Source organism: Myotis myotis, unplaced genomic scaffold, assembly GCF_014108235.1.
Source record: "Myotis myotis isolate mMyoMyo1 unplaced genomic scaffold, mMyoMyo1.p scaffold_m19_p_1, whole genome shotgun sequence".
NCBI classification, from domain to species: domain Eukaryota; kingdom Metazoa; phylum Chordata; class Mammalia; order Chiroptera; family Vespertilionidae; genus Myotis; species Myotis myotis.
Genome location: NW_023416313.1, coordinates 200,302,915 through 200,322,769, shown reverse-complemented (window position 1 = coordinate 200,322,769; position 19,855 = coordinate 200,302,915). Strand labels below are relative to the sequence as shown.

The following is a 19,855-nucleotide window of genomic DNA, read 5'->3' as shown; positions in this document are numbered from 1 at the left end:
AGCTAACAGTCATATGGACACTCCCTTGTAGGTACTAACTGCTTTTCTCTTGCTGCTTTTAAGATTCTCTCTTTGTCTTTAGCCCTTGGCATTTTAATTATAATGTGTCTTGGTGTGGTCCTCTTTGGATTCCTTTTGTTTGGGATTCTCTGTGCTTCCTGAACTTGTACATCTATTTCTTTCACCAGGTAGGGGAAGTTCTCTGTCATTATTTCTTCAAATAGGTTTTCAATATCTTGCTTTTTCTCTTCTTCTGGCACCCTTATAATTCAGATGTTGGTATGCTTGAAGTTGTCCCAGAGGCTCCTTATGCTATCTTCATATTTTTGGATTAGTTTTTCTTTTTGCTCTTCTGGTTGGGTATTTTTTGCTTCCTCATATTTCAAATCGTTGATTTGATTCTTGGGATCCTTTAGTCCAGCGGTTGCCAACCTTTTGGACCTCACAGACCAGCAGTGGTCTGTGGACCACCGGTTGGCAACTGCTGCTTGAATCTCTGTATATTATTCTTTATTTCAGTCAGTGTATGCTTAATTTATGACTGGTCCTTTTCAATTTTTTTGGCATTCTCACTAAAACCCTTGAACGTCTCACTAAGTCCCTTGGAGGTTTCTAGAAGATTCTTGAGTAACCTTATAACCACAGTTTTGAACTCTATATCCAGTAGTTTGCTTTCTTCCATTTCTTTCATTTGTGATGTGTTTCTTTGTCTCCACATTTTGGCTGCTTCCCTGTGTTTGTTTCTATGTATTGGGTAGAGCTGCTATGTCTCCTTGAGTTATAGAGTGGCCTTGTATAGTAGGTGTCCTATAGGGCCCAGTGGTTCAGCCTCCCCAGTCACCTGAGGTGGACACTCTAGGTGCACCCCTTTGTGAGCTGTGTGCACAGTCTTGTTGTAGTTGAGACTTGATCGCTGTTGGTGTCATTGGGAAGAATTGACCTCCAGGCCAACTGGCTGTGAGGACCAGCTGCGACTACAGTGGGAGAGCTGCTGTGCAGGAGACACCCCTATGGAGCAGGACTTGATTCTGTGGGGCTTTGGTGCTCACTGAGTCTGCCCCTTGAGTGTGTCGCTTATGGATGTGTAGAGTTGTAATCTGGTATGATCTGACACTGACCACTAGGTACACCGGCTCTTGGGTCACCAGGGAGGTGTAAAGTCAGCCACTGCCTGGGGCCACTCAGCAGGAGCTACAGAGAGATCTGCATATTCCTCCTCTTTGTATTAGGTTTGGAAGTGCCCAGACGAGGCCCAGCTGTGAAGCAAGGCAGGCTGGTGCTGGTGCTGGGTCTTGGGCCTTTTATTGATAGGTTTGGGCTCTCTGTCCCAGCTGCAGCTTGTTTGACAGGTTTTAGCCTGAGCAGCCACTATAAGCAGCTTGGGTGGGGTTGTAAATTGGATGGGGTGGGGTCTCAGGGAATCACCAGGGTGGAGCAAACAGAAATGGCTGCCAGTCAGCCCTGTGACCAGGAAGGTCCCAGCATAGGACCAATGACTGCTGTGAGCACCTCTGGGAGAAAGCCGCCCTTGAGTTCCTATCCCCATACCATACAGTCCAGTTTCTCCTCGTATGTGTCTGGGTCCCCCATTGCCTCACCCTGCACTGGAGCTCAGAAGAAGCAGGACTTCGTAAGTTCAGTTTGTGGTGCCGGCCTTTTAAGAGAAGCAGCTGGGTCTCCAGCAGCCTCTATGTCACTGAGCCCTAATCCACACTGGTTTTTACAGCCCGTAGTTCTCACTGCCCATAGGGACTTCTCTTCCCAGCTCTGGGACCCTGGGCTGGGGGTCTGGTGTGGGGCTGGGACCCCTTGCTCCTCTGGGCGGCCTCTGCAGAGACGATCTCCCTCCCGATTATAAAAGCGGCACACGTGGATGCCCAGACAAGCCTGTTCCACATCTCTGAGCCTCCTACCAGTGTCAGTGTGCTTTCTTCTTTACTTCTCTAGTAGGACTTCCATTCAGCCAGCTATCCAGTGGTTCTGGATGATGCTTGGTTTTTATTTTAGTTGTAATTTTGATGTGGTTGTGGGAGGCGGCGAGTACAGGTGTTTACCTACACCACCATCTTGGTTCTCTTTCTCCTAACTCACTTTTGAAGCAGATGAAACAAGGTTAAGAAAGGAGGGGATGTCTATGCCTTTTTTTTTTTTTTTTTTTTTAAAAAGGCCGGTGGTGGAGGTGGTGGAGTAAAAAAATCAAGCGAGGAACAGGCAACGAGGTGTCATGGAAACAGCGCTGAACTGGTGGTGAGAAGGTTATGTTTTAGTCCTTATTTCTCCTGACAATCATAGGCAAGACTCACTTATGCTCTCTGGGCCTTGCATTCCTTATCCATCAAAGAGGTTATGTTGGATGTGTTGACTTTTAAGCTACCTCCCTGGCCTGACAGTTCTGTATTGTGAGTCTTGTTCTACACCCTGTGGATTGCCTCGGGCAAAGAATACTTTTAGTGCCAACAGTACCTTCTACCTGCAATTTGAAGCCCCCAGTTTATCTGTTGTCACATCGGATCTCTAGTGGTCAACATGGCCAGCCACCTTGACTGTCTGGATATCTGGCCAGTGAGGAACCCAGAGCTGGCTGAGTGCCCTGAAGTCCCTAGGTTGGCACTTCCATGTGGAGTCACCTCCCACTGCAACACTCCAGGGCATTCCCAGAATGCCTAGTGGTGCTCTAGGCCCCCAAAGGCTCAAGCCAGTTCTGCCTCTACTCCTGAGCTTCTGCCATTCCTTTTCCATCCAGGAAGGATGCATTTAAAGTAGTGGTTCTCAACCTTCTGGCCCTTTAAATACAGTCCCTCATGTTGTGATCCAACCATAAAATTATTTTCGTTGCTTCTTCATAACTGTAATGTTGCTACTGTTATGAATCGTAATGTAAATATCTAATATGCAGGATGATCTTAGGCAACCCCTGTGAAAGGGTCGTTCGACCGCCAAAGGGGTTGTGACCCACAGGTTGAGAACCACTGATTTAGAGCCATGTAGACTCTGTCGAGGGTCAGTGTGGAACCACTCTGCTCAATAGCTTTCCAGGGGCGCAGCCCACCGGCTGGAAGGGTCATCCTGAGTCAGTGCTTCCAGCCTCTCAGAAGGAATTAATCAGGGCGTCAACTTCCAGGAGAATCATTAGAAGAGTGGGGAGTGAGCACAGCAGCAAAGTCAGCGGTAGATCTGCTGAGAATCCCAGGCATCTGCTCCTACCCCCTCTTGTGAAAGGGGGGCCCAGAGAACCCTCATAGTTGATTGTACCAGAAAATGCCCTAGCCATGTCTCAGAGAGATGACTTTGACTGCTTGCCAGCATCCATTTGTTCTCCATTCAGGCAATGATATCAGTTAATTCTGTATTTCAACACTAAAAATTAAGAGAAATTAAATGGCATTAAGATAAAGCAGGCTCCTGGAAAATGAGCTGAGGAAAAGGTATATAAAGGCAGCTAATTGCCAGCTTCCCCCTGATGGGTGGGTAACAGGGCAGAAGGATGTTGGCACTCTCTGTGTGGGTGACCCCAAGAGCTAGGGCCCAGGTGCTTCCCTCTGGGGAACAGGCAAGGGCAGGAGCAGTGCCCTCTCAGGCTGCTGTGGGTTCCTCACTCCCCTGACCCAACCTGATTTCCTTGTAGTGGCAGGGGGTGATTGCTCCTGGTCCTTGCTGACATGACCCTGCTTTAGGCCTGGTGGAAGGAGACCTCTAGCAGCCAGGGGACCAAAGTTTGATTCTGGCTCCATTATTTGTTGGCATGGAGACTCTTGGCAATTAACTGAGCTACGGTTTCTTCATCTGTATGAATATCCTTACAAGAGGATTAAATGAGATCATGTGAGTGAGAAGGCCTTTGTAAACGGTTGGCACATAGTATTGCTTAATATTTATTGAATTAATGATGCACTATAAATGTGGGTTGCCATTATGCCACACACTGTGGAGGATAAGGGCCAGTGAGAGGGCTATGGTGGAGGAAGGCATTGTGTTTAGAAACAGCCTCACAATTGCCACCCACAGACTATGTGGTCCTGTTGGTTTTCTGAATGAACAAAACTGCCTGCTGTCTGAGGTCTGGCTTTCACCATTCACCTCTCCCAGCAAGTTTGAAGCCTTTTCTCACAGGTGCATCTGTCCACACTTAATCCTGCAGACTTAACATTGATCCGTTCGACAAGTACCGACATTCACCCTGCCGGGCTCCACTCATATTGTGGTCAGCAAAAGGGACACGTTTCCTGCTATCATAGAGTTTATATTCTGTGATAAACCCGTGGAACAGGTAAAAACAGTGATGATTTCAGCAAGTGATCTTTGCTCTAAAGAAAATGAAAAGTGGTGACAGTGTTGGGGAGCAGGGACAGGATCACCTTTAGATAAGGGGGGCGGAGCCTCTGAGAAAGGGGTGCCTGAGACCTGAATGAAACTTAAAAGGTGATCTACGGCGATCTTTCTGGTAAGGGTATTCCAAGCAGAGGGAACAGTAAATGCCAAGGTCCTAGGGCAGGTGCTTGTTTGGCGTGTACTAGAAACTTAGAGAACTCCACCTCCATTGGAGTGGCAGGAGTTAAGGGCCGTAGATTAGGTGTCAGTAAGGGGGTGGGAGTTTCTGCAGGAGGAGAAGTTGCAACGAATGGCGTGATCTATTTGATTTACATTTTAAAAAGACAGTTTTGGCTGTTTTGTGGCAAGTAGACTGTAAGAGATGGGGCAAGAAGGGCAGCTATTGTAGTAGTCTAGATGTGAGGTATAATATGAGTCTCCAACAGCTAGAACAGAGTGGGTCACACATTTGGCACTCGTAAATCTGGGAGCACATCTAGGCAGAAATGATCCTCAAGGAACCTACAACTGTGACGGGCGCATAGCAAGTGCTCAACGAACAAATCCATAGGCAGAATCAGGCTTTCTTGTAGTCACTCTAGGACTTGAGTTCATCTCAATATTTTGGAGCTTTTAAAAATACTTTCTAGTTCTGTCCAGGTGGCTCGGTTGGTTGGAGCATCGTCCTGTACACCAAAAGGGTGTGGGTTTGATTTTCCATGAGGGCACATACCTAGGTTTCGGGTTCCATCCTCAGTTGGGGCGCCTATAGGAAGCAACTGATCGCTGTTTCTCTCTCACATCGATGTCTCTCTCTTCCTTCCTCTCTCTCTAAAACCAATAATAACATGTCCTCAGGTGAGGATTAAAAAATACTTTTTCTTTTTTTAGGTAGCAGTGTTTCATAGGGGCAGTACCTCCCATGTGTTCATTTTCTTCTCTGCGAAAGTGCATTCTCCTTTGAAATAGACATGAGAAATCCACCTCCATGATGCTCTCAGCCAGTGTTCATGACTCCCAGAACCCACATTTAGATACTGATCTTGTGTACTTTTCTCTGCACTTCCCCACGGCAGAGACCAGACCTGCTTCATCACTGCATCTCCAGAGCTTATCATCGTCTGGACTATTGAATCAACAAATAGTTACGGTGATGAGACTGCAGAGCACTCTGGTGCCTTGCTTGAAGTCCAGGGCCTTCCTGCTGTCTCCCTGGAGCGCCCAGAACTCTCGCTGGCCTCATTGATCTCACAGTCACAGGACATTCCTGAAGCTAAACATGTATCTAAGTTCAATGGTTTTGTGTTGATTCCTTCAGCTTCCATTTCTTTGGGCCTGGAGATCCCTGAATCAGGAGGAACTTTGCAGGCCCATTGCGATGATGAAGGTGCCTGATACAGTTTGGTCCTTGCTATGCCTCTTCATCCCTCTTTTACCATCATCTTCTGTTTTCAATTGGTCTCCAACATGTATTGATTCTACTTTTGAAAGAGCTCTTAAATCCACTCCTTCCTCAGCAGGCCTGCACTCCCTGCCTCTGCTTAGGTTCTGATCGCGTCTCTCTCAAAGGCCGTGAGAGACTCTGAACTAGTCTTCCTGCCTCCAAGTTTTGCCCTGCTTTCTTCACCTACCCAAGGTCCATGCTGTCATCACTCTACGTCTGCTATCCAAAGGAAAAACATTGATATTGTCCCTCCTCTGATTAAAAAACTTTCAGTGGTTCCTGATTGTCTTCAAGATGATGCCCCAATTCCTTGGCTGGGCGTACAAGGCCTTTTTCTGACCTAGTCCTCACCTTTGCAGCTTTTTTCAAATGCCTTGTCCTTCAGCCACCCTGCTCGTCCAGGCTGTCATTCTCTTTATCATGGGCTTTGTTACCGTTGTGTGAGATGCACTGGCTTCTACCCAGTTCACTCCTGTTCATGCTCCAGATCCGAGGTCTAAAGTTACCTGGTTCATGGACTGGCCCTGGCAATCTCAGGCAACCTCAGAGCTTTCTTCCTCTGAACTTGTTGGCGCATTGCACATGCTTCCAAACCTAGTCCTTGTTTTGTTGTAATTGTTTGGTTTTCTGTCACTGTTCTCCAGTGAAGTGTGTTCCTAACTGGGAATTATTTTTTGTTCATCTTACTGAAATTTGAAAAACCTTGCTCATAGCATCCCTGACAGATGGGATGCTTCATTTGAACACTGCCAAGAGTGGGAAAAATTACTGGATGTTATGCCTTCTATTTTTGCATACTTTTATCAATGTATCTATTCATTCAATAAATAAATACGGAACACCTACTATATGCCAGGCACTGATATAGGCACTGGGGATACAGAAATACCAAACAGATACAAATTTCTACCCTCTAGGAATTTTTATTGTAATTTTTTTGAGTGTGCAAAAAATGAGTTGAGTGCAAATCAGAGTACATTTTTTCAGTGTAATTTAGTGAAAGTAAACCTGTGGCATATAGACTGGGTTTCATGCAAATGCATGCATGAATAAATAAATGAACAAAATGAACGAGCAAACAAAGAAGCCCTGAGGAAAAGTGTGGCCAAGTTGACCTAAGCCATCATCCCTGAAAGAAAAAAACAACTAGAAACATGTCTTGCTGAAAATGGATGAGTAGCTTCATATTCCTGTGAAGAGCAGGGAGCACTGGGTCTTTTACATTTCTTTGGTGAAAGTGTAAACCAAGCAGACATCAAGTTTAGGGAGAGACAAAGGGAAAATCCACTTATGTGAGTAGGGAGTTGATGCTGACTATCCTTGGCAAGGTATGAAAGTGAGAGTGCAGGGGGATGGGATGTTTGTTCAGTGCCTAGAAAGGCTTTGCGGGACCCATTTGTGAGTCAGCTCATGATACACCGAGAGTCCTTTTCCTGGTCCAAAGAAAGTCCCTAATGGTTGGAATCCCTGAGATGCAAATGTTGTATCATAGTCAGGCTATGTTCCTTGTCTTCTCTCCCAGGATTCTCCACTTTGGGTGTACTCAACTAGGAACTTTAAAAAAAAACTAAATATCTAGGTTCTACTCCCAGAGAGTCTAAAACTTAGGTCTGGAGTAGGGTCCAGCTGTCTGTCTTTTTTAGAGCCCCAAAGTTATTCTAAAGCACAACCTCTGTAGCATGTGGCCCTGCTGCTGGTAGTGCCTCCGCCTTGGGGGATGACTTAAATGCAGATGTAGATCCAGCAGTGGGAGAAGTGGAACTTAAGTGGGCAAAGCCCTTCCTTTCCCATTTCTCTGGCCCACCCAGTCACTGTTTGTGACTCCCCAGATCTGTTAAGGACTTTGCAGAGGGCAAAATGCTCTGGCTTCCACAGAGCCTGGTAAAAGTAAACCTAAGAATCATAGAATCAACAAGGCTTTGAATCCTAGACTTTTAGAGGCAGAGGGGATATCAGAATTCAGGTCCAACCTCTGAGCCCTATCAGTAGATTTCCACTGAGTGTGAGCACTTTTTGTCTTCTACCTCTAAAATAAATGTATAAATAAACAAAGCTTCCCTATATTGAGTTGAAATCCCCCCTTGGAATTTACACGAGTGTAGAAGATTTACATGTAAACAGGCAAGCTCAGGTCAGTGTGCCAAGTGCTTCAGTGATGAACAAAGTGCTGGAGGAACAGGGGTGTAAATGACTCATTTGGAAAGTGGAGGAAGAGGGCATTGTCAGGGAAGGCTTCCCAGGGCAGGTAGAAGGTTCTGGGACTCTAGGTTCTTGACCTCAGGGCTCCAGATTCGTATCCTTCTCTCCCACCAGACCCTTTGCCACCTGGGGTTGAAAAGCAGACTTTGGTAATAGACATACCAAGTTTCACAGCCCAGCGGTGTCCCTCACTCAGCTAGTGGACCTTTGGTGAATTATTTGTCTTTGAGTCTAAGACTCCTCATTTCTAAAATGTACAACATTCCCTGTCTTATTGTGGGGTCCTTAGGGATTAAATAACAGCTATAAAAGTGCCTAACGCAGTGCCGGCCATAGAGTAGGTACCCAATGAATAGATGTGATTTTTGCTGTCATTTTTAAAGTCCTTGGTTCATGTAGAATACAAAGAGAAGGAGGCCTTCTGGTGCCTGGACCATTCAGGGGCTTCCACTGGGGTGGCAGTGCCTGGGAAAATGTCAGCAGGATTCCATGAAGTTGTCATATGGTTTGGATGCCACAAGGGTTTGAGGGGTTTCAGGGAAGGCAAAATATGACAGTTGCATGAGATTGGAGAAGCAAGAACAGTCAAATACTGTTTCATGTACTGTGGCAAGATTCTGTGTCCTAAAGCAATGCTGCATTGCAGCCACTGACCACATGGTTGAAGGAGCTGTATAGCAACCAACCTGAGAGCTCAGAGCAGCACGAGAAAAAGATATCACTTCCCATGACATCATTGTAATCCATTACTCCTTTAATTACTTGCTTGTCTCCGTCCCTTAGAAGACAAACTCTCTAAGGTTGGGGATATGGTATAGCTCATCCATGGCTGTACTCCCAATCACCAGCACAGTGCTTGGCCCCAAATAGGCATTCAAAGAGTAATTGTTCGAAAAATGGACTCGATCCAAGGAGCTTTTGGTAAATCCCAAATGTAGGCTCTGCTTGACTTTCTTTTGGACTCCCCTTTCCTACCACCCTCCCTTAGCTCACTCTCTTATGCACTGAGGTCTCTTGGGGAGTCTCAGGTCTGTGCCTGGCTCTCACATGACTCAGGCCCAACTCCACTGTGTCCCATCCTTTCTTTGCCTTTTGAGAGACAGGCTACCTGCAATCAAAGCATCTTTGTCTTTTTTTTTTTTTAAATTAAATCTTTATTGTTCAGATTATTACAGTTGTTCCTCTTTTTTCCTCCCATAGCTCTCCTCCACCCAGTTCCCACCCCACCCTCTGCCCTTACCCCTCCCACTGTCCTTTTCCATAGGTGTATGATTTTTGTCCAGTCTCTTCCTGCACCCCCACACCCTATCCCTCCCCCCCCCCTCCGAGAATTATCAGTCCACTCCCTTTCTATGCCCCTGGTTCTATTATATTCACCAGTTTACTCTATTCATCAGATTTTTATTCACTTGATTTTTGGATTCACTTGTTGATAGATATGTATTTGCTGTTTATAATTTTTATCTTTACCTTTTTCTTCTTCCTCTTCTTAAAGAATACCTTTCAGCATTTCATATAATACTGGTTTGGTGGTGATGAACTCCTTTAGCTTTTTCTTATCAGTGAAGCTCTTTATCTGACCTTCAATTCTGAATGATAGCTTTGCTGGATAAAGTAATCTTGGTTGTAGGTTCTTGCTGTTCATCACTTTGAATATTTCTTGCCATTCCCTTCTGGCCTGCATAGTTTCTGTTGAGAAATCAGCTGACAGTCATATGGGTACTCCCTTGCAGGTAACTGTTTTTCTCTTGCTGTTTTTAAGATTTTCTCTTTGTCTTTTGCTCTTGGCATTTTAATTATGATGTGTCTTGGTGTGGTCCTCTTTGGATTCCTTTTGTTTGGGGTTCTCTGTGCATTCTGGACTTGTAAGTCTATTTCTTTCACCAGGTAGGGGAAGTTTTCTGTCATTATTTCTTCAAATAGGTTTTCAATATCTTGCTTTTTCTCTTCTTCTGGCACCCCTATAATTTGGATGTTGGTACGCTTGAAGTTGTCCCAGGGGCTCCTTACACTATCTTCATATTTTTGGATTCTTTTTTCATTTTGCTTTTCTGGTTGGGTATTTTTTGCCTCTTCGTATTTCAAATCTTTGACTTGATTCTTGGGATCCTCTTGTCTGCTGTTGGATCAATGTATATTATTCTTTATTTCAGTCAGTGTATGCTTAATTTCTAGTTGGTCTTTTTTCATATCCTCCAGGGTCTCACTAAATTTATCGGCGGTTTCTAGAAAGTTCTTGAAAAACCTTAAAAGTGTGGTTTTGAACTCTATATCTAGTCGTTTGCTTTCCTCCATTTCTGTCATTTGTGACCTGTTTCTTTGTCTCTGCATTTTTTATGCTTTCCTGTGTTGGTAGAGTTGCTTTGTGTGCTAGGTGTCCTATAGGGCCCAGTGGCTCAGCCTCCCCAATTACCTGAGGTGGACACTCTTGGTGCACCACTTTGTGGGCTTTGTGCACAGTCTTGTTGTAGTTAAGCCTTGATTGTTGTAGGTATCACTGGGAGGAATTGACCTCCAGGCCAATTGGCTGTGAGAATCAGCTGTGTCTATGGTGGGATAACTTCTGTGCTGAAGACACCCTTCTGGGGCAAGACTTGCTTCAGTGGTGCTTTGGTGCTCACTGAGTCTGCCCCCTGAGTGTGTTCCTTATGGATCTGAGGAGTTGTAATCTGGATGGTCCCACTCTGACCACTGGGTACACTGGCTCTTGGATCTAAGGAGGTGCTGATTTAGCCTCTGACTGAGGCTACCCAGCAGGAGCTACGAAGAGATCTGTAGATTCCCTTTCCTTGTTTGGGGTTTGGAGGTGCCCAGATGAGGCCCAGCTGTGAAGCAATGCAAGCTGCTGTGGGGCCTTGGGCCTTCTCTTGGAAGTTCTGGGTCTGTCTGGCCCAGCTGAAGTTTGTTAGGTAATTTTCAGATTGCAAAGGGCCAGGGCATTCATATGCAAAAGCTGCAGCAGCTTGGGTAGGGCGGGGCCTCAGGGAATCAACAGGGCAGAGCAAACAGCTATGGCTGATCCTCAGCCCTGCCCTAAGAGGCCCCGTGTCTCAGTGTCCCAGTAATCGCTGCAAGCACCTCTGAGAGAAAGCTGCCCTCGAGTTCTGAGTTCTGCCCGCTGCCAGACAGTCCAGTTTCTCCCCGTATGAGTCTGGGTCCCCAGAGACTTCCCGGAACTGGAGTTCAGAGCAGTCGGGGGCTTGTGACTCCCTTCCGATTCAAAAAGACAGCCGAGTCCTCAGTTGCCAGCCCTGCAGCGTGTGCCTCCGTACCTCTGCACTTTACTTCTGCACCTCCTCTGAGTCTCAGTGTGCTTTTCTCTTTCCTACTAGTTGTAGAATTTCCACTCAGCCAGCCTTCCTGTAGTTCTGGATGATGTCCGTTTTGTCTTTTAGTTGTATTTTTGAAGTTGTTGTGGGAGGCAGCACTTTCCGGTGTTTACCTATGCCGCCATCTTGGTTTCTCCAAAGCATCTTTGTCTTAATGGAACTGTGGAGATCATCCAACCCGACATGAATTTTCTGGATGGGGAAGCTCATGCCCCGAGAGGTTCACAGACTCTTCAAAGTCTCACAGCTTGCTGAGGCATGGCTGGGAAGAAAGTCCCCCCGCCATCCCCCGCTTTCAGATTTGGGGCTCTACCACTGCTCTAGGCTGTCCTGCAGTATGTAGAGCCTCCACGTATGTGGTGAGGCCTCCACATCCAGAAACACTCCCCCTGCCCTCTCCAGGGCCTTGCTCAAAGGGGGTCCCCAAACCCAAACTACATACACAGCACAGTGGTTAACACCGCGTGTTCTGGAGTCAGGCTTCCAGAATCAAATGCTTATTTTTCTACTTAATAACTGTGATCTTGGGCAAATTAATCTTTACGAGCTCATATTTGCTTGTCTGTAAAATAGGCATGATGATAATAGTACTTCCTTTACTATAAAGATTCAGAGAGATAATGCACAAAAAAACAGCATCATTATTTTTTCCTCCTTGGATGCAAGTTCCAGTGGTGACAGTCAAACCGCCTAAGCAGACTCTTGGAAGTGCAGGGGACTTAGTTCCTGTGTTTCTGGTAGGGGTGGAGGAGCATGCCACAGAGAGAGAGGGCTCTGCACTGACCCCCATGTCCTGCAGGCAGAGGAAGTGCCGAAGATGCAGTGCTCTTGGACTCGAGTGACACATTGGATCCAGTGCGGCCTGGCTGCACCTAAAATTTTAATGTAAATTGGCTGTGATGCCTGTGCAGGGGCCCAGATTTAGAAGCAGAGCAGGACGACTCTACACAGGCTGGTGACAGGCCCAGAGCAGTGTTCCCATTGGGGAAAGTGGAGGGCGTAGCAGAGGGAGAATTTGCTCAGTCTGGCCTGGTGGCACTGTTTTATTAATGATGTGGAAGAGCAGAGGAACAGTGACTTTAATTAAATTTGCCAGTGATATTAAAAGATGTCAAGAGCCACTGCTGAGGACACAGACACCTTGCAGATGGCCCCAGGGGGTGTTAGGGAAATAATCCAGGTAAGAGATGAGAGGCTGTGGGCTGAGCCGGGGCCTCCATGCAGCTGAGGAAGAGGAGTGTGACGTGGGGACAGAGGGTCATCATCTGCAGACTGTACATACACTAGGCCCGCCCTCTTCATCTGTATCTGTTCTGTTTCCAAAGGATTTCTAACTGATCTTCCTGCTCTGGTCTTGTCCCTCTTACAGCCATGCCTAAACCCTTTAGCTGAATTGGTTTTTTCTGAACTACAAATCAGACCATGTCATTCTCCTGTTTAAAATCCTATCATTGGCTTTTCCCTGCCCTTAGGATACAATCCCATCTTCTCAGCCTGACATATACAACACCATAAATTGAACCCGCCCCGCGTGTCCAGTCTTCTGAACACTCATCTTCTGCCCCTCCCGCTTAACACAGGACTCCTTGCAATCCCACGCACACAGCAGGCTTCCCCATGTCTTCGTGCCTTTGCTTAGGCTGTTCTCTTTGACTCGAATACCCTTCCCACTTTTTTTGTTGTTGTTGTTTGACTGAAGCTCACGTATGCTTGAAGACTAATTTTAGGGATCACCTCCTTCAGCATGCCTCCCTGACTCCCCAGGCTGGCTCCGTGCCCTCCTCATGTTCTCACAGCATTGCCTTCACTTATTATAGTAAAAGTGCTGGTTTGTGCAGCTCTCCATCCCTGCTGGATAGTACCCTGGAGGGCAAACCCGTTATCTTATTTTTCATTTTTCCCACCAGCCTCTAGTATCAGGCCTGCTTTTGTTCATTTTTGTCAACATGAACTGATAGGAGAATATTTGGGTGGGAGACTGCATTGGACAGCTAGTGCCTTGGACAGCCGCAGCAAGCCTGGGGACTAGGCCAGTGTACCAAATGGCTAGTCTCTCCTGTTAGGGTGTGTGGGGCAGTCATATTTCTCCTAAGTCCACAGGGGACTGGAAGCTGATTGGGGGTCATGGACATTTTCTAACAAAGTGAGACATCTTAGTAAAATGGAGTGGTGAAAACCAGACCATTTCATGCCATCTCTGTGGGAGTTCTGACTCTCCCTTCCTTGCTTTATACTTGGAGGAAATGACTTAACTAAACCTCAGTTTCCTGAAACTAAAATGGGATAGAAATAGTACTAACATCACGGGATTGTTATGAAGATGAACTGAGGAAGTACTTACCATTATCCCACAATAGGCAGTTTTAAGTGTTATTTGCTATTATTAATACCTTCATCATTTGGGGTGGTTCTCAGGGATCTCTAGCTGAGTCCTATTCCTGAGTATGCCTTAGGGCTGATGAAGAGCCTTCTAGAAACATTTGGGTTTCTAAGGACTTGGGTGGACCCCCAGCATGTTGGGACCTGTCTCAATTGGTGTCTGAAGCACAAAAAACATTACCATTGGCTTGGTCATCAGATGTGCCCTCTCCCTCCAAAACCTCAGGCAAAAACCATTTCCTGGCAGGGCTGGAAAGAACAACTGGGAATTTACAGGTCATTTTCTACCTTCAATTTCAAAAACTTGGTGCAGGCATTTACTAGCGTCCTTCTTGCCTTGTATTCTTTCATCCTTTCCTTCAGCTCATCTGTTTTCATAGGGAAAAGTCTTTCTAAACTGGTCTCTGATTCTGACCACGTGATAGCTCATTTCCCATAGAAACCTGTTGCCACAGGTGTCCGTAAGACTGAGGAGAACAAAGACCGTGATCCTCCTTGATTCTCCTGGTGGATAAGAGAAGCAGGAGTCCTTGTCCCTGTTAATCAGGATAACTCCACTACCTCAATGTTCCGTGTCCTTTGACTGCAGAAGGCCAGCTTTCTTCCCTAACCTGTGGATAGCCTGCCTGGGGTTGGCTGGTCTACACAGCTGCCACCTCCTGTCACCTCGTTGGCTCTTGATCAAAGAGCTGCTCCAGCTGTGCCCACCTTCTGTCTCCTCCTGCATGGGGCTTATCAGAGGTGTGGGGTTTTCAGAGGTCAAGGCAGGGTGCCAAGATCTGTCTCTATCCATATCTCTCCAGGGTGGGTGATGGTTAAACCTGTGAAGGGGTCTCTGTGTACATCACAGATTATGAGAGCTTTTCCAATCTTTTGAATATGGATGCTGAACACCTTCAACCACTCTGCTATTCCACAGTCATTCTTTTTTTAAAAAAATATATTTTATTGATTTTTCACAGAGAGGAAGTGAGAGGGATAGAGAGTTAGAAACATTGATGAGAGAGAATCATCGACCAGCTGCCTCCTGCACACCCCCTACTGGGGATGTGCCAGAAACCAAGGTACATGCCCTTGACCGGAATCGAACCCGGGACTCTTCAGTCCCCAGGTGGACGCTCTATCCAGTGAGCCAAACTGGCTAGGGCTCCACAGTCATTCTTGTAACCTTTTCTCTTCAGAGTGAGGTCAAAGCCCCAAACACCTGCTCTGATGACCCCCAGTACCTGGACTAATGGGGAATGTGGGCCTCAGCACTTGGCTGCCATTCTGGGGAATAGGAAACCAAGCTAATCCACAGAGGCCTTTGGGAGGAAGGCCTTCAAGATTACAGCATGCACCAAGGCGTACTGTGTCCGAAGAGAACTTCTCTTTGCGTACAAGCCTGGGGAGTTTAAAGAGGTCCTATATAACCTCTAAAATCGAGTGAGAATTTGTCTATGGTATTTGTATATTCTGTTTCTAAAACAAATGGCTGTATTCAGATCATGAAATGGTTTTTAAAAAGGCCAATGTTGGGGTGGTATTAGTCTGCTCAGGCTGCCATAACAAAATACCATAGACCGGGTGGCTTAAACAACCAAAGTTAATTTTCTCACCGTTCTGGAGGCTGGGAGTCCAAGATCAAGGTGTTGGCCAGTTCCGTTTCTGGCAAGAGCCGTCTTCCTGGCTTGCAGATGGCCACTTGCTATGTCTTCACATGGTAGATCTCTCTCTCTCTCTCTCTCTCTCTCTCTCCCCCTCCCTCCCTTTTTTTTATAAGGTCACCAATCTTATCAGAGTAGGACCCCACCCTGTGACCTCATTATACCTTAATTACCTCTTAAAAGCCCTGTCTCACTATACATTCACATTGGGGCTTAAGGCTTCAACACATGAATGTGTGGGGGGTGGAGGGGATAGACACAATTCAATTATAGCCCTGAGTAAGCTTCCTTAGTGACTACATAGATTTATTCCAAAAACATACATTTACTGAACATCCAACTATCTCACTATTAGGATACCACGATAAACAGAATAGACATAGTCTTTGCCTTTGTGTCATTCATAGTTTAGTAGGTGAGTTAGACATTAATCATATAACCTCACACAAAATACAGGTAACTTCAAAGCTTTATAAATGCTGTGAAAGAAAAGTAAAGAATGTGATGAGAGAACACAACAGAGGGAGTTGACCATTTTGGGGGCGAGGGAAAGTTTTCTTGAGAAGGCAACTTAAGCTATGATCTGGATTGTTAAGAATGGGGATGCAAAGAAGAAACAGTCATGTCAGGAGTGCATGGATGATGTCATATGCAAAGGTCCTGAGGTGGAAAATAACCTGATAGGAAGTTCATTGTTGCTGAAGTGCAGTAAGAGGAAGAGTGGCAGGAGATAAAGGGGGAAAAGAAGGAAGTGATAGTGTAAGTTTTTGTTTTGTTTTTGCTTTTTAAAAACAGATTACTGTGGCTATATAAGGAAATGGACTAGAGAATGGCAAGAGTTGGAGTGGTGAATTCAGTTTGGTAGTTGCTGCATAGATTCATCAGGTGAGGAGTAATGGTGTCTTGGGCTGTGACCGTGGTAATAGAGGTCAAGGAAGAGTTGATAGGATTTAGTGCTGGATTAGATAAGGGACAGGTCAGAGAGGAAGGCTTGCAGACTAGCAGGAGTAACTGGGTGGATGGAGGTGCTATTTTCTGAGATGGGAAACAGCAGAGGAGGAGGAGCAGGTCTGGATGCAAATGAGCATTTCTCTATTACTAGAAGTTCCCCACATGGTTGTAGTAGAAGTGGAAAAATTGGCAATTTTTTTAAAGCTATTGCATGGTTATTTGCATTCTCATTCTACCTGAATGAGGCAATGAATGGAAAGAGGAGTCTTAGTTTCAGTGGAGTTTCTTTCCATTCTTCTGAATTCATCTTTTAATAGCTCGAGGCCAGCAGATGAGGCTGCATTTCACCCCGAAATCTTGTCTCCAGTTAATAACACTTATTTGAGAGCCACTTGCATGTTTTATTAATAGTGATTTCTACCATGTGGCTCTTTCAGGGTTTGGTTTGGAATTTGAGTGGCTGACTGATCTTCATCTTCCTGTAACTGGAAACCAAAACTGTTTCATAAGCATGTTTTGCTGGAGGGCTAAGGGCTGCTGTGGACTGGGTCTTGGGCACAACTTACAAGGCCTTGGTTTAGCTACATTGCAGGTAGCACTCACTACAGAATCAACTCTCTTGATTTTCCAAGCAATCTCAGAATTACAGCTTGCCTGCAGAAGTTTTGCATTGAGGGCTCAATTGCACATAGACAAGGTGTTCTATTTTGGAGGTTAGCTCATGATAAGTTCAAGTCAATATGTGTTCTTGCAAACCTATGTTATGCAAGATTTTTGAGTATGATGACATTGAGGTGAAGAAGACTGAAAACCCTAGAAATAGTATAAGAGGGGATGAAAATTTAGGTCATCTTTGGCCTATTTTAAGTTGATTCTTTTTAAAAAATATTTTTATTGATTTGAGGGAGGAAAGGAGAGGGAGAGAGAGATAGAAGCTTCAGTGATAAGAGAGAATCATTAATCGGCTGCCTCCTGCATGCCTCCTACTGATAATCAAGCCTGAAACTTGGGCATGTGCCCTGGGAATCGAACTGTGAACTCCTGGTTCATAGGTCGACTCTCAACCACTGAGCAACACTAGCTGGGCTTAAGTTGATTCTTAAGAACTCTCACAGATAACAGTAGGGTTGGGAGACAGGACAAGATGGCATCACTTATGTTTCCATTACCAGTATTTCCAGCTATTTTAAGCCATTCTACAACCGAGTCTCCACCAGATGGTCCTGAGGACAAAGCAGCTATTTGTGTCTCCCACTGATATGTATTTTTCCAAGTGAGAGACTGCCCCATATGTTAGGGCAATATGTTATTCAAGATGAAATACCAGTTTCTATTGGTGGGAATCTGCCATTGCCGTCTCCCTTTTCCTCATGCCTTTTCCTACCTCTTTGGTCTTTTCTAGGTCTCTGGCCTGTCAGGAGGACCGTTGGTGCTGCAGTGGAAGCCAGTGGCTAAGTCTCATGTATGGCGTGGTTAAGGTTGCAGCCTCTCACCTCTGCCTTCCTCCATTTTGGGCTGATAACTTTTGTGCTCTTCCTGAATGGTCTTCGGGCAGAGAATGGAGGCTCAGGGGATGTGCCCAGCACAGGGCAGAACAATGAGTCCTGTCGGGAGTCATCAGACTGCAAGGAGGGTGTCATCTTACCAATCTGGTACCCGGAGAACCCTTCCCTTGGGGATAAGATTGCCAGGGTCATTGTCTATTTTGTGGCTCTGATATACATGTTCCTTGGGGTATCCATCATCGCTGACCGCTTCATGGCATCTATTGAAGTCATTACTTCCCAAGAGAAAGAGGTGACTATCAAAAAGCCCAACGGAGAGACCAGCACAACAATGATTCGGGTATGGAATGAAACTGTCTCCAACCTGACCCTTATGGCTCTGGGTTCCTCTGCTCCTGAGATCCTCCTCTCTTTAATTGAGGTGTGTGGTCACGGGTTCATTGCTGGTGATCTGGGACCTTCTACCATCGTGGGCAGTGCAGCCTTCAACATGTTCATCATCATTGCCATCTGTGTGTATGTGGTCCCCGATGGAGAGACTCGTAAGATCAAGCACCTGCGAGTGTTCTTTGTCACTGCTGCTTGGAGCATCTTTGCCTATATCTGGCTCTATATGATCCTGGCGGTCTTCTCTCCTGGTGTGGTCCAGGTTTGGGAAGGCCTCCTCACTCTCTTTTTTTTCCCAGTGTGTGTTGTTCTGGCCTGGATGGCAGATAAGAGACTGCTCTTCTACAAATACATGCACAAAAAGTACCGCACAGATAAACACCGAGGAATTATCATAGAGACAGCGGGTGGCCACTCCAAGAGCATTGAGATGGATGGGAAAATGATGAATTCCCATTTTCTAGATGGGAATCTTGTGCCACCAGAAGGGAAGGAAGTGGATGAGTCCCGCAGGGAGATGATACGGATTCTCAAGGATCTGAAGCAAAAACATCCAGAGAAGGAGTTAGATCAGCTGGTAGAGATGGCCAATTACTATGCTCTTTCCCATCAACAGAAGAGCCGCGCCTTCTACCGGATTCAAGCCATCCGTATGATGATTGGTGCAGGCAATATCCTGAGGAAACATGCTGCAGAACAAGCCAAGAAATCCGCTGCTATGAGTGAGGTGCACGCCGATCAGCCTGAGGACTTTGTCACCAAGGTCTTCTTTGACCCATGCTCTTACCAGTGCCTGGAGAACTGTGGGGCTATACTCCTGACAGTGGTGAGGAAAGGGGGGGACACATCCAAGACCATGTATGTGGACTACAAAACAGAGGATGGTTCTGCCAATGCAGGGGCTGACTATGAGTTCACAGAGGGCACCCTGGTTCTGAAGCCAGGAGAGACCCAGAAGGAGTTCTCTGTGGGCATCATTGATGATGACATTTTTGAGGAGGACGAATACTTCTTTGTGAGGTTGAGCAATGTCCGCATAGAGAATGAGCAGCCAGAGGAAGGGATGGCTCCAACAATACAGAATAGTGTTCCCTTGCCTTCCAGGGCTGTCCTGGTGTCCCCTTGTGTGGCCAAAGTTACTATCTTGGATGATGACCATGCAGGCATCTTCACTTTTGAATGTGACACTATTCGTATCAGTGAGAGTATTGGTGTCATGGAGGTCAAGGTTCTGCGGACATCTGGTGCCAAGGGCACAGTCATCGTTCCCTTTAGGACAGTGGAAGGGACAGCCAGGGGTGGTGGTGAGGATTTTGAAGACATATATGGGGAGTTGGAGTTCAAGAATAATGAAACTGTGTAAGTAACTTTCAGTATTCTATCCCCTGCTATCCCTTGCCATATCCTTCTATCCTTCTGCACCACTTTTTAAAATTTTCCTTGGATTTGTGTTAATATCAAACTTTAGTTCCATCACAGGTATGCAGGATCAGCAGACACTACTGGCAGTTTCTGCTTCCAAACTCTCCTTCAGTTTCCTCACTCTAAAATGTTTCTAGGCAAGGAATCCTGAGGCAGGATCTAAGGACACAGATTTTATCTACCGAAACACAGCATGATGGCTGGTGGAGGTGTGGGGTGACAGAAGTTCTGATATCAGATTTTGGAGAATTCTTGTGATTAAGCGAGAGCTAGGAGACTACTCGG

The 19,855-nt window shown here is 46.0% G+C and overlaps 1 protein-coding gene across 6 annotated transcripts in view; it reads left to right on the top strand.

The window, feature by feature from the left end:
- SLC8A3 (solute carrier family 8 member A3) overlaps positions 1–19,855 on the top strand; it is a 136,932-nt gene that overhangs the window by 8,498 nt on the left and 108,579 nt on the right. For all 6 annotated transcript variants that reach the window (XM_036311415.1, XM_036311426.1, XM_036311406.1 and 3 more), the window contains exon 2: positions 17,659–19,507. In XM_036311415.1, coding sequence (XP_036167308.1) covers positions 17,721–19,507 — 1,787 coding nt within the window. In that variant the 5' untranslated portion in view covers positions 17,659–17,720. The remainder of the gene's footprint in view (positions 1–17,658; positions 19,508–19,855) is intronic.